Here is a 14,622-nt window from a genome sequence, read left to right on the forward strand (position 1 = left end):
TCCATCTTCTTCATAATATTATCTTTATTCCACCTTGGATTTTCCACTGTTTCATTAGTAATGTAACATTTATGATATTTCATCTCATAGACAATTATTTTATTAGTATGGATTCTATGTTTTCAAAGGAAAATAAGGGCGAAATTCCGAGAGTTCTTGTAGATTATTGGTGGACATTCATTGCTATGTGCATTTGCTGCCATACCCACGACAAAGTTTTCAAGATGATTAAAAGCTTATTTTCTATACATCTGATATTCAGATTCATATGGTCACCATTCAATTTTTAATGTATTTCTATTTATACTCTTTGTTATATTAGATTTTGCCTGTCCAAAACTGTATTGCAGCTGTCCCACTCATGACAATGAAATCCCACATTTACTTTTCATAAAGTTACTTATTTTCTTAATTTCTTTTGCAGAGCAAGGTGTATTATCATGTACACGATGTTTCCATTCCTTCTTCAATGTTTATATTTTTGCTTAATACCTTACACTGTTTTCACCAATCTTCTAAGCTACTTCCAGGAAGTGATTATGAAATATATTGGTTATCTGACTGCTGTAAGCTATTCTTTCACTGTTTTCTGTAATAAGTAAGTCTTCATATTCCATACTGATATTCTAATTTTTCTTTTATCTATTGCCCATATAATTTAACTATACTAATTGAATAGTGGGTGTCATGAATTGTAACAAGGTTTCTCTTTCCCCAAATCAATTTCCTTCAGACAGTGTAGTATCCCTTATTACTCAAAATCAGTGCTACACTTCTGCTTACCCTAACCATTTTATATAATTTCCTTTTCCTTGCACATGACGTTTTTACCATCCATAATTTTTTATATGTTATATTATTTGCATACTTGAGTGTTTCCTTGGGGAAGCAGCATAGTGACATTTTCTACTTTAAGTACCACTTTTTTTTAATAGGGGGAGGGGTTTGGATTTCAAGTAAATGAACACTCAGACAGAATTTCGTCATGTGATTGTGTGAATTAAATGTGTTTGTAATGTAATGAGTGGTCTTCTCAAGCTCAGCCTTTTATTTTTTTAAACACCTTATTGTTATTCTTTTTGAAGTTATTTCCCAACAAACTACATACAAGGGGCATTTGAAAAGTCTGTGGAGAGTCCAAGAGATGGCACCACTGGCACACATCGAGGTCATGTTTAGTTAGTAGCATCTTTGGAAAGAATGCACACTAAGTTTCAGCCACATTTGTCTGTTTCTTTGTGTTTGGCATTTGTGTGAATCAAGGAAGTCGAGTGATTGTCAAAAAATGGATGAAGAAGAATTTCGTGTTGTGATTAAACATTACTTTATAAAGGCAAAACGCCTCAGGAGACTAAAGAGAAGCTTGATAAACATTACAGTGACTCTGCACCTTCGATTAGAACAGTTTATAATTGGTTTCAAAATTTTCGAAGTGGCCACATGGGCCATTGATAAAATCCATGACATGGAGATGGATGACATAAGAGTTAAGGTGCATGAGATTGCTAGTGCTGTGGGCATCTTGAATGAATGGGTACATAATATTTTGCATAAACATTTGGACATGAGAAAGCTATCTGCAAGATGGATTCTATGATTGCTCATGCTTGACCAAATATGGAATCGTGTGAAATGTTGCAAGGATGGTTTGCAGCTGTTCAGGAAGAATCAGCAGGACTTTAAGCATCGTTCCGTCACTGTGGATGAAACGTGGATACATTACTATACTCCTGAGACCAAACAACAATCTAAACAATGGGTTAGCAAGGGAGAATCTGCACCAGAAAAGGCAAAGACCAGCCCTTTGGCTGGAAAGGTTATGGCAACTGTCTTTTGGGATTCGCAAGGGATAATTCTCATTGACTATCTGGAAAAGGGTAAAACTATTACAGGTGCATATTATTCATCATTATTGAACAGTTTGAAAACCGAGCTGCAGGAAAAATGCCAGCAATTGGACTGCAAAAATGTCGTTTACCATCACGACAGTGCACCCAATTTGAAGAAATGGCTGGCGGGACAAAGATTTTATTCAAACGAGGAGGTGATTGCAACAACTAACAGCTATTTTGCAGACTTGACAATTCCTATTGTTTGGAAGGTATCAACAAATTAGAACAGTGTTGGACAAAGTGTATACGTTTTTTAGGTTGAGAGCTGATTTGGTCAGCAATTGCAGTGTCATCTAATGTTCTAACAGCCCTGTATTTATACAAGTGATCCAGCAATTTCCTCAAAAACTTTTTGAATGTAGGGTGTCATTTTATCCTTTATGATATGGAAAATAAATTTTGCACCACTGAGGCTCATTATTCCTTACTTTTCTCAACTGGAGTGTTACCCGTTTATGAGTCAACCACCCTAATCATGAGGAATTATACTATTTGAATATCCCACCCCTTACATAGCTGAAAAAACAGAAGTCCACCCAGGTAATACCATCCATGCCTCAGTAGGCTCAGTGCAAATGGACTTTGGCAGGTGCAAAAATATTTGTATACGTGTCAGTTTTTTATATTGTTTTTCATTTTCTGTTCTGTTGCTTACTGTGCACCTTTGATGCCAGTAGTGGCTCATTTCAGTCTTACATTGAATTTTTTTTCTTTGCCATTTGGGCTTGCTGAGGACAACAGAGCTTGCATTTCCTTTTGGTGAGGACCTCCTTGTTTCCTTCTTCCATTACTCTATTTTCTGGCCGTGAGCCAGCTTTCTCTCCTCTGTCCATTTGGTTCCTGTCGTCTCCTTACTGATAATGGACATTGGGAAAACATCCTGTCAGATGGCTTGCCAGAACCACAGTTGGTCTCATGTTTTCTCCACTAGGATCTCCAGGTTTCCAGATCTGACTTACCAATGTGATCCACTTTTTCTTAGAGGCCTTCCTTCCACCTATCACTGCGAAGATCCTATTGGTAAGTCTTTTTGGATTCATGTGGCTCAATTATCTGTACAAGGCCAGTCACCTTTTCCTTATACACTTGGTGATATCCTTCTGTTGATTTTACAGTTCATCATTGTGCCAGATTCTGTAGATGCCTTACTCTTCTCTTGCTGGTCCTAGTATTCCCCTGAGGATCTTCCTTTCTTTGATCTCCAGTTTCCTGTGTGGACTGCTTCCTAGCCACTACATGGTAATCAGAGTCATACAGAGCAGAGGCTTTTACTATCACGTTGTAGTGTCAGAGATTGACGGTCTTGGAGCAGTGCATGGATGAGTAGATATTTCGGAGTGGTAAGTCCTTTCACATGTGGTGCATCTGGTGTCTATCACTTGGTACAAACTCAGGTTTGCAGAGATCCACTCTCCTACGCACTTGACTGTAGATACTTTTCTTATGGTGGTGTTTTAGTGCAGTTTCTACAAGTTCGTCATGAATTTAATTTTCTGGGTGATCTTCAAGTTGGTCTTAACTGATACACTGTAAAGGCTTTGTAAGTAGCCTCCTCTACAATGTCTGCTGGTAAGATGAGGTCAACAGCAAAATATAGGCATAATACTTGGAGGTTATCTCTCTTATACTCAAACTTCAGTCCAGTCCCTGGTAGTAGTGTTGCCATCCATTCTTTCACAATGTTCGCAAGGATGCAAGGATGCAGCTGAAAAGAATGCGTGGCAAACCGTTGCCCTTTATGACTCCTGTTCTGATGGGGGTAGCTCACCTCTGAACTTGACCTTGGATGTCATGTTCTACAGGATGGTCTGGATACTGTGAGGGTCTTCTCATACAGGCCATGTTCCAGTGGTGCATTCACAAGATTCATGTGCCTTCTGGAAGTCTACTAGGACAATTATCCATTGATGTCCACATTGGTTCGTGTAAGTGTGGATTGTCTTAAGACATGATATCTGTTCTGGTAGGATCTGTTGATGCAAAAGTCAGTCTGGTATTCATCTGATTGCTGATCTAGCTGGTTGGTGCCCTAGTTTACAGGGCTTCAGAGAGGGTATTCTGGGAAATCTGTAATAAGGAGCTGCCTTGGCAATAGTTGATGTCTGTCTTACTACCCTCATTGTGAGGTGGGTGGATCACCATAGTGTGTTTTCATATTCTGCTATTGTGCCATCTTCACCTGAGACCTCGAAGTTCATGAGCTCCTTGATGATATCATCTATTTTTTCTCTAGAGATTGGTTGAAAATCAAGGTTCCTGGTGGAAGGTTCATGGAAAATGAATATCCACTTAGGTTTCTGCAAGTTGGAAACACTCTGCAGTCAGTGAAGCTTTTGTTGTTCAGGTTTAGCTCTCTGTCTAGCAAGCGGAGGAGTAGGGAGGCAACTGGGTGAGTCATCTACTACTTGAAGCCCTTGTACAGGTCTCTTGAGTTGTTTATCAGAAAGTTCCATTCTGCATCAGGGTACTGAGGTAATTTCTCATTGCTCTGAAGATTGTGTTGGCTCTAGTTTTGCTTTGCATGACGAAGGTTTCATGACTACATTGCATTTTCATTTAAATTAATATTGTAAATATGTACCATACCTAAAAAGAAGAAATAATAAGCAAAAATTGGCATTATTAAAAACTCATAAGAATTCATTAAATAGTAACTGACTAAATAAAGAAAGACAGACAGACAGATATTTTATGATGACTCAATTTCTACTATCCTTTGATTGAGTGCAACAGCCATTAATGACTGATAAAACTGTATATATTCAGGACCAGTCAGCTAGATGCAGTAAAGTGAAATTTGTGACTAGATTAAGGAATTTTTGGTAGGGAGGACGTAACATGTTAATTTGGATGGAGAGTCAGATGTAGAAGTAACTTTAGGTGTGCCCTCTGGAAGTGTGTTGGGACCTTGCTCTTTATGTTTTATATTCATGAACTCATGGACATTTTTTTTTGTCAGATGATGCAGTTATCTGTAGTGAAGTACTGTCTGCAAGAGGCTGCAAAAAGTCAGATCTTGATAAGATTTCAGTGTGGTAAAAGATTTCAACTTGCTTTAAATGTTCAAAAATGTAAAATTGTACACGCTTATGACTGTAATATTAGAGAATGGAATGAGCCAACTCATACAAATACCTGGGTGTAATACTTGAAGTGGAATGATTACAGATGATCAGTCATGGGTAAAGCTGGCAGTAGACTTCAGTTTATTGGTAGAGTACTAGGAAATGCAATCAGCCTATGAAGGAGTTGGCTTACAAATCACTCATGTGACCCATTCCAGAATATTGCTCAAGTGTGTGGGGCTCATACCAGTTAGGACTAACAGGGGATATGGAACTTATACAAAGAAGAACAGCATGAATGGTCACAGGTTTGTTGGACCCATGGGAGATTGTCTAAAGGATGCTGAAGAAACTTATCTGGCAGACTCTTGAAGGTAGACATAAACTATCCCAAGAAAACTTACAAAGTTTCAAGAACTGGATTTAAATGATGATTTTTAGGAATATACTACTATCTTGTACTTACTGCCCACATAGGGATCATGAGAGCAGGATTATATTAATTGCAACACCAACAGAGGTATTTAAACAGCCATTCTTCCTGCACTCCGTAAGTGAATAGAATAGGAAGAAACACTAATAACTGGTAGAATTGGATGTACCCTCAGCTATGAATTTTACAGTGGTTTGCGGAGTATTGATGTAGGTGCAGATGTAGAATTCTTGAAAATGAGCTCAACACATTGTACTTTGTACTTAATGGAACAAAATCAACAGGTGTAAACGTAACTTCGAGAGTACCCAGAGGGGGTGTTATAGGACCATCACTGTTTTTAGTATTTTTTTTATAAATTAAATGATCTAGTGGATGATGCTGGAAGGTACAGAAGGCTATTCATGGACAGTACTGTTGGCTATAGGAAGGCTGCAATGACACAAGATTGTAGCGAAATTCAGGGAGACTGCAAGGGATCGATGACTGGTGCAGGGACTGGCAATTGTCCCTGAATATAAACCTGTGAAACATGCTGTGATTAAAAGGGAGAAAGAGTCCTGTAGTGTTAGATTTCACTAGTGCTGATAATCACTATGAGTAACCATCTGGAGCAACCTAATGTGGAATGACCACACAAAATTAGTTGTTGGTGCAAGCTTGAGATTTATTGGAAGAATCTTAAGGAAATGTATTTGTCCACAGAAAAAGTGACCTATGAAACATTTGAGATACCAATTACTGAGTACTGCTTATCAGCTCTGGACCTTTACAGGCTGCATTAGAAGAGATACAGAAGATTCAGCGAAGGGCCGCATGTATCGAGACAAATCATTTAGAATGTGCAGGAGTGTTACAGAGATGATAAACAAATTTCGGTGGCAGACACTGCAGTTCAGGTGTAGGATCATGGAGAAGTTTTCTGTTGAAATTTCAAGGGTGTATGCTCCATGATTATGGTGGGAAAATTAGAGCTACCACAGAGATTTATCATTAGTCATTCTTCCCTTGCCCTAATTACAAATGGAACAAACTAAACTCCTCCCAAACAGGCTGTGAAGGCCCAATGGTACCGACTGGCCACCATGCCATCCATAGCCTATAGGCGTCACTGGATGCAGGTATGGAGGAGCATGTGGTCAGCACACTGATCTCCCAGCTGTATGTCAGTTTCTGGGACTGGAGCCGCTACTTCTCAGCCAAATAGCACCTCAGTTTGTCTCCCAAGGGCTGAGTGCACCCCACTCGCCAACAGCACTCAGCAGACCGGAAGGTCACCCATCCAAGTGCTAGCCGAGCCCAACCACACTTAACTGTGGTGATCTGATGGGAACCGGTACAAATGTAACAGGGAAGGAAGACCTTTTGCCCACTTTTTAAATTGCCATCTTCAAAATTTGTGTTAAGAATAGCACTGACTTCACTATAAAAAAATGTTATTCTATTTTATTCTTTTCATCAGTGCATCAAGTATATATAGTATTTATTAAATCAGAAGAAAACAGAGTATTTCAGATTTTATTGTTTTTACTGAAAACGCTTATATCCTTTTAATCTGTGACTGACATATGCTATGTTTCAACACATGTACAAATGCCAATTATATGTGCATACAATTATATCAAAAGTACTTGTAAACAGTATTTACATAAGCTGAACTAAATAGGAGTGTTAGTTAATGTAGCTCTTAAGGAAAGTGAAGCTCAAAAATTCATATTTTACCACAGCAGCATTTTTCATGTAGTAATTCTCAGTTATTCAGCAATTTTGCAGCAGAAGACAAGGCACATATACAATGCTGACCAAACCATTTACAACAGTAATCTCAAAAATTCTTAAAAAGTCATTGGTGATAATTAATTTAAATAATTATTTATAAATAGCTAATCAGTAGTTAATGCAACATTTCTGTTAACAGGTGGTTTACTTCACTGCACTCTTCCCATATGTGGTACTGGTTCTTCTGTTTGTCAGAGGAGTAACTCTACCAGGTGCTTCCACTGGAATTCTTTTCTACCTTACTCCAGACTGGAACCGTTTGGCTAATGCTCAGGTACCCAACAACTTTCTAGTAATATCTCAGTAACAAAAATAAATATATGATCACATTGCTAACACATAGCAGAACATGTAATGTGGTAGGCTTGAGAGCTTCAGAATTTTCAGTATAATTGTTGTTGGTGGAAACAGTGTCTCCCATTCATTCCACCAACTTCAGAGTTGGATTTTGTTTAACATTGCAAGTACCGTGTGAAAACTATGGACTCAGAGCTTAGTGCCATCCAGGCTGAGTCCACATTGGATTCATATGTACTTTCCACATATTATAACTCATGCTGTTGCAATAGAATCATATGCACAATTTACAATCCTTTTAAGTTAATGTAAGGACCCAGCACACCATGGAACTGTGCTCAGCCTACTGAATGGCAAGTCCAGTGTGGCACCACATGGCCCGTAGCTCATAATTTGTCAAGCTCATAATGAAGTTCAAAGGCTTTATTTATTATTTATAATACATTTTATTTATCTTAATAGTTTAAAACCATACTCTACCCAAAAATTAACTGTAGTTTTATGGAATATAATGTTTTTAACTGTGTCATCACACCATAAATCTATATGCTTTGAAGAAGTGGTCCCTACAACAGAATTTTACCCAAACTGATTATCTGAACATCAATTTTGACGTTTTTTTTACATCATGTTGCCTTCCTGATTCACATTTAATCATTTCATAACACAGCATTTGTATCTTCTGTGCTTAACTACATTTTCCAGGCAGTGGGTTGTTGCCTGCTGTAGTTGTGTAACTATATGGATATCACTGATACTGATATATTTTAGCTTTTAAGCAGTGTTTTCTTTGAATGGGGGAGTTGGTATATTTTCATTTCATAGTTCAATGTAAATATCTACTGTATTTACTAAGTTCGTATCAATCAATATTTTTATGCCTTTTTATTTCAGGTAAGTAATTTATCTCTCCTTCTGATTTCTTAAATCAATAAATTGTTTGCATTTGGTACACTTTATTCCATGCAGAAAAGATGGCTAATGGGAATAAATAATGTGGTTTGTACTCAACACAAAATTGGATCACAATTCTTTGCCAGAAAAAACTGAAATATTACTCCTTTCTGTGATGCTGTATTGTGCACACACTAACAGAAAAAGAAAAATGATGACAAAATGGACATTTTTTCACTTTCTATGTAACAATTAAGTTGTTGTAGTGTTCAAATGGGTATCATGTATTGATGAACCAAATTCATCGTGAGTGCTGTCTATGGGTATCCAAAAAACAGCAGTTGCTAAACCATTTTATCATTTTGATCAGTGACATAAAGTCACAACTGGCTAAGTAAGAGGTTTAGTTGAACCACAGGAAATTACTTCTAGAAGCATTGAGAAACCAAGGGAGGTAACTGACACTTCTTTAAATTCTGAGAAAATTGAGATCAAAGTTTACAGGTTTTAATTAATTATGAATAAATTTTTCATTCTACAGTTATGTACTTGTATCACCATTATGGTTTTATTTATCTCTTTCCAAAAATGTAACATTATTCAACGGCCGGTATTGCTGTTATTGGCACATTTCTGATAAGGTGCCGCACTTACCTCCTTTGGCCTCTAAGTGAAAGTGTTGAGTTAAACAAGAAACGGTCAGCTTGTCAATTCATTTTAGGACATTCTTACAATTTTAATATAATAATAATATAAGAATGGAAAGGCGTTAGACATCAATGTATTTTAGGAAATACTTAATAATACATGATAAACAACAATGTGCGTCTTTCTACCTACCATTTTATTTTTCATCAGAAACAGTAAAACAAAGCTGATCTGGTTCCTTATGGCCTAGCTTTTCTTTGTTGTTACCATTTTTCTTCGTCATGCTTTTCTTTCTCTCTCTCTCTCTCTCTCTCTCTCTCTCTCTCTCTCTATCTATCTCTCTCTCTCTCTCTCTCTCTCTCTCTCTCTCTCTCTCTCTCTCTCTCTCTCTTTTTATTTTTTTTTTCCTGCCTTGCTACATATTTTATCTCTTTGTAAAATTTGTGATGAATTTGTGGAGTGGGGAGCATGAAATCCAGAAGCTTATGAAGATCATTGTATTTTGCTAATTTCATAGGATTCAGTATGGTGTTTTGCTCAAGTTCAGTAAATCTTCGGAGTTGTCTGGCCAATTTTAGACATTCCGGCTGTAGTGATTCGAGAATTTCTGTGTAAATTCTAGAACCACTCAGCCTTCTACCATCTCAAACACACAATATTCTGGATATGAGTGTGGAATGGTAGAATCATACCTACTGCACCTCACATGTTTGTGTGTGCAGGTTTAAAATCAGTCACGGGAAAAAAGTAGACGCTGTGGATAAATGGCAAACAAGTACCTGTCAGGCAATCCATTGATGTTTTAGTGAATGTGTAAGGACGAAACATGGAGTTTATATGCAGCTCTGTGCTTATCGTGTCATTGACTTGTTATTAAAACAAGGACAGTTGAAAAAGAACTGTTAAATACTCTTGACGTAAGCTTGCTATAGGCAAGACTTATTTTCTGATTCATGTTAAGAAAAGTTATGGTATCTAAGCCAACTTTCTTTTAACTTTTAACTCAATTTGTTTCTGACATTTGGCCATATGAGAGACTTACAGGAAGTTACATATTTATATGGAAAGTGAGAGTTTTATTTTGTATGGAGGTGACATAGTAAGCAAGTGAAAGGTGGTTTGGGGGAATAAAGTGAAATAAACCAGAGTCACACTCACACTTTAAGTCATTAGAACATTAGACAGTCTGAGATGCTGGAGTTGGTGGCATGCATGAGGTGTGTGTCTCCCTTTTACTGATGAAGGCTGTGGCCAATTCTTTATGTAGTGTTTTTTAATTGTGCCTGTCTTCTTTACTATAAGTAGCAATCTGTCTTTTCTACATTGTTGATATTCCTACCTGGAGTTTCCATTGTTCAGCTTTCAGTTTAAGATCTTTTATGGGAAAAACCATGGGTGCACTGAGTTAAAAAGTAAAGTAAAAGGATCATTATTTTCCAGTCAAAACAGTGTCATCTTTTGTATCCCTGGTACCTTTGGTACAAGGTACTTGTCTAAAGAGTCTTCCAAGTTAAAGAGGGAGCCCTACATATCAACTACTAGAAATTTATGACCTTTTGACATGTTTTCTTTGCATTTTCAATAACAGCAAAATCTTGGTCACACTCCATAAATGATTGACCTGGTGCAAACAAACAGCGATCAATACACTCAATCTGGGACTTGTCTGCAACATAAGACCAAAACCTAATCATTACAGCACTCTTATGTTGTGCTCCACAGTTATCAGTAAATGAAACAATTTGTTTTCAATCACAAGGTGTATATGTTCCAGGACAACTTGGAAAAACCCAAACATTTTTTAGAATTATGGGAATTTTTTGTTGTTTAAGTTTTCAGTTAAATTTTTGTAATTTTGACCAGTAAGAAGTGATACTCTAACAAAGAATTTTGCTTTAGCCCTCTACTACAGAATAATATTGCAGCAATAAGACATAAATGAAGGAAAAAATAAATAAATAAAACTTACGTTGCGCCACTTGCAACAATAAAACTCAGTGCACACACAGGAAGAAACCATCAAGCTATCAGCTGATCAGTCTCCTGGCATACGTCAATAAATTGTTTGAATGGCTTCTGCTCCATTGGCTACAACTTATCATCTACAGGGAATACATCTTGCCCTTCAAGCAATTTGGATTTAGAGCCAGACACTCTACCACTCAGCAAATTCTTTGCGCTGTGGAATATATCACCACCGCCTTCAACAACAAGGAGTTCTGCGGCGCTGTCCTTCTGGATGTGATGAAGGCCTTCGACAGTGTATGGCATCTAGGCCTCATTTGGCAGTTGAGCGCCCCAGGTTTTCCCAGGGCCTACATCAAACTCATCACATCGTATCTCCAACGTTGCACCTTCACTGTCAAGGTGGATGATGCACTCTCCGCTGCCTGTCCTATCCACGCAGGAGTTCCACAACGCTCTGTATTAGGACCAGTTATGTCTGACCTCCCCTCACTACCGAGGGTTGAGAAGGCCATCTATGCAGATGACACAATGATTTTCACCCGCAGTCGCTGGTGGGAAGTCTTAGTTCTGTGTCTCCAGAGTGCCTGCCGTGCACTCGAAGACTGGGCTGCGAAGTGGCGCATCTGCTTCATCCCCCAGATGATGCAAGTGATCATCTTCACCCGTTGCTGTACCATGCCACACCGCCTCCTTCGACTGTATGGAACTGAACTGCAATGGAGACCTTCAGTTTGCTACATCGGTGTCCTACTCGACAAGAAGCTCACCTGGGAGGGCAAGTTGTCGACGTCCAAGCTAAAGTTAGTCAGTGAATGGGAGCTTTATACCCTATCGTCAATGAGGGATCTGACCTGTCAATTGCTAATGGACTCCTCATCTTCAGGATGTACATCCACCCACTTTTCGATTACGCCTGCGAGGTCTGGGGTAATTCAGCGTAGACCCACCTGCAGCGCCTAGTCACTCCAGAACAAGATTCTCCATCTACCAACAGCAAAATGTGTCGAAGGCTTTAGCACGAAGACTATGCAATACTTCATAACAACATACTGCTTCTGATGAGTGTGACATCACAACAGTTTACATTAGATTTGTCTCAGCAGTTGCCAGTGGGCTCATGCACATGCGAAGTTGAGTGGATAATGAGCAGTATCTGCTTCCACTTATGGCTACTTGTGGATGTCAGCTGTATCACCAGTAGCAATAAGCAGCCAGATGCTATCCGGAAAAACTTTTTTGGCGGCCAAGCTGCCAGATTCGAGCATACGAAATGCAGGCTGATTTGTAGTGGGGAGGGCATTAGTCTCCATGTGGCCCCTGTTTTGGTTTAGTAATTTTGCTGTTTAATCTTCATTTACAGCTCTCATGACAAATGAAAACAATGGATCTGTGGCTGTGAGCTAGAAAGTGAATTAAAATACATTATTATGGAACTCTAAAAAACATTATTAGTTTCAGTTTTCTGGTTTTATTTTATTTCTAGGTTTTTTGCAGTCAAGCATGAATTGCCTTGTAGAGCAGTAAAGCCTTTTTTGTCAATTTGCTAAAGAAATTTGGCTTTTATTAATCTTTTCTGCAGAGGCAGGCAGTTTATTTGAATTGAAGTGTTTCATTCCACACTGTTGGCTTGTGTCAACTGTTTGCTGAATTACAAGTACCCATTTTTATCTTCTGGCATGTGTGGCATTATGCCATAATAAAAAACCAAACATGAGATAATATAGTACTGGTACTCCAAGGAAATTTGCAATCCGAAAACTGCACTGAAAAGCTTCTTTTCAAGTTGGGGACTACTTCTTTGTGAATCTGGAAATACAGCTGTGTGATTTCAGCCAAATTATGCATGTTAGTGTGGTTTATGAAATTAGGTACGAACATGAGGGCTTCCTACATCATCATCATAGCTGTACATGCGCAGTAATACAATTTTCTGCATTCTCTGACAATAGCAGAGACAAATCCCAACAGTTCATGGGAAAATATTGTGAATGGCACTTGAAAAGTGGTACTTTCAAAGTAAATCTAATTTTACGCAAGATGAATAATGTTACACAGGCAAATGTGCTTTGAGTTTATTGAATGATAGAGCATTTGATTCTCTTTTAAAGCTTAACGCTTTGAGGGCTAGCCACTAAGAAGAATTTTGAGCCCAGAAGACCAGACATTTATGTCATTATTTAAAATTTTAATGGCACATTTGTGTGACACATTTTAAATGGTAACACATGCAAAAAAAAGACCAATATTATATGTGAAAGCTTATATTTTCTTGTAGCTACAATATGTATATTTATTTAAACCATCAATTTTTTCTATTTGTATGCTTGTGCTAATTAACAGTGATGTTGATTGGCTGACTATATCATTGCTCTGAATATCTACTATCATTACATGGCAAGATCACATAACTTGAGCTATGTTTGGCTTACAAAAGTGCATGGCAATCTCGTTTTCAGTGCTTCAAAAACTAACATGCTGTGTTTGGTGGAATTCGAATGTATACGGTACATTTGTAATACTTTTTGTGGGGAGATTTTGTTTTCTAAAGTGCTGGGAAGTTCTGTGCCAGTGTATAAAATCTTAACCATTCAAAGGCTTGATAAATTTTACGGTACTGAGGGAAGTTATAATGTCACTTAATACAGAAAAAGTGTACTTTCACCCATGGAAAAAGTGTATTTTTAACCGGGAAATCTGTTTATTTTCTTCCCCCCCCCCCCCCCTCTCTCCATCTCTCCATGATGTATGCATCCTGCATTAGATGGCAATATCTCCATACATTTTAGTAAGCTCGATCCAATTTCCAGGTAGCCTCGCCCAGCTTGACCGTCATGCCACATGAATTTTGTAGTCATAGAAGTTTTTAAATCGCAGACACAAAAAATGTATTTCCACAGCTGTCTGCAATAAAACACCTCAATACAGTTGAATGCTGGGGTTGGAAGAGTCTTCTCTAAATCAAAACATTACACTGGTCAGTCAGAACGTTATGACTACCTACCTAATAGCCGGTATGTCCACCTTTGGCGTGGATAACAGCAGCAATGTATCATCTCATGGAGGCAATGTGACCTTTGTAGGTCACTGGAGGGAGTTGGCACTACACCTGCACACACAAGTCACCTAATTCCCATAAATTCCGGGAAGGGACACAATGAGCTCTGACATCAATTTCAATCACATCTCAGATGTGTTCGACTAGGTACAGATCTGGCAAGGTGGGGAGCCAGTACATCAGTCAGAACACACCACTGTGTTCTTGAACCACTCCATCACACTCTTTGCCTTGTGATATTATGCATTATCTTGTGGAAAAATGCCACTGCCCTCAGGAAATGTGTTTGTCATGAAGGGGTGTACGTGGTCTGCAACCACTGTTTGATACTGCTTGGCCATTGTGGTACCATGCATGAGCTCCACTGGATCCATGGATACCCATCTGATAGTTCCCCAGAGCATAATGGAGCCACCACCAGCTTATCTCCGTCCCGCAGTACAGGTGTCGAGGAGCTGTTCTCCTGGAATATGATGGACTCGTGCCCTCCCATTGACATGATGAAGAAGGTATTGGGATTCATCAGACTGCAGCACCAACATTCTGTACTGATGGTTATGTACCCATTTCAGTTGTAGTTGACAATGTTGT

At 38.5% G+C, this 14,622-nt stretch overlaps 1 protein-coding gene across 1 annotated transcript in view; it reads left to right on the forward strand.

The window, feature by feature from the left end:
* LOC124622736 (sodium- and chloride-dependent glycine transporter 2-like) overlaps positions 1-14,622 on the forward strand; it is a 467,104-nt gene that overhangs the window by 317,364 nt on the left and 135,118 nt on the right. The window contains exon 5 of the mRNA XM_047148526.1: positions 7,309-7,443. Coding sequence (XP_047004482.1) covers positions 7,309-7,443 — 135 coding nt within the window. The remainder of the gene's footprint in view (positions 1-7,308; positions 7,444-14,622) is intronic.

This window comes from Schistocerca americana, chromosome 7 (genome assembly GCF_021461395.2).
Source record: "Schistocerca americana isolate TAMUIC-IGC-003095 chromosome 7, iqSchAmer2.1, whole genome shotgun sequence".
NCBI lineage: Eukaryota > Metazoa > Arthropoda > Insecta > Orthoptera > Acrididae > Schistocerca > Schistocerca americana.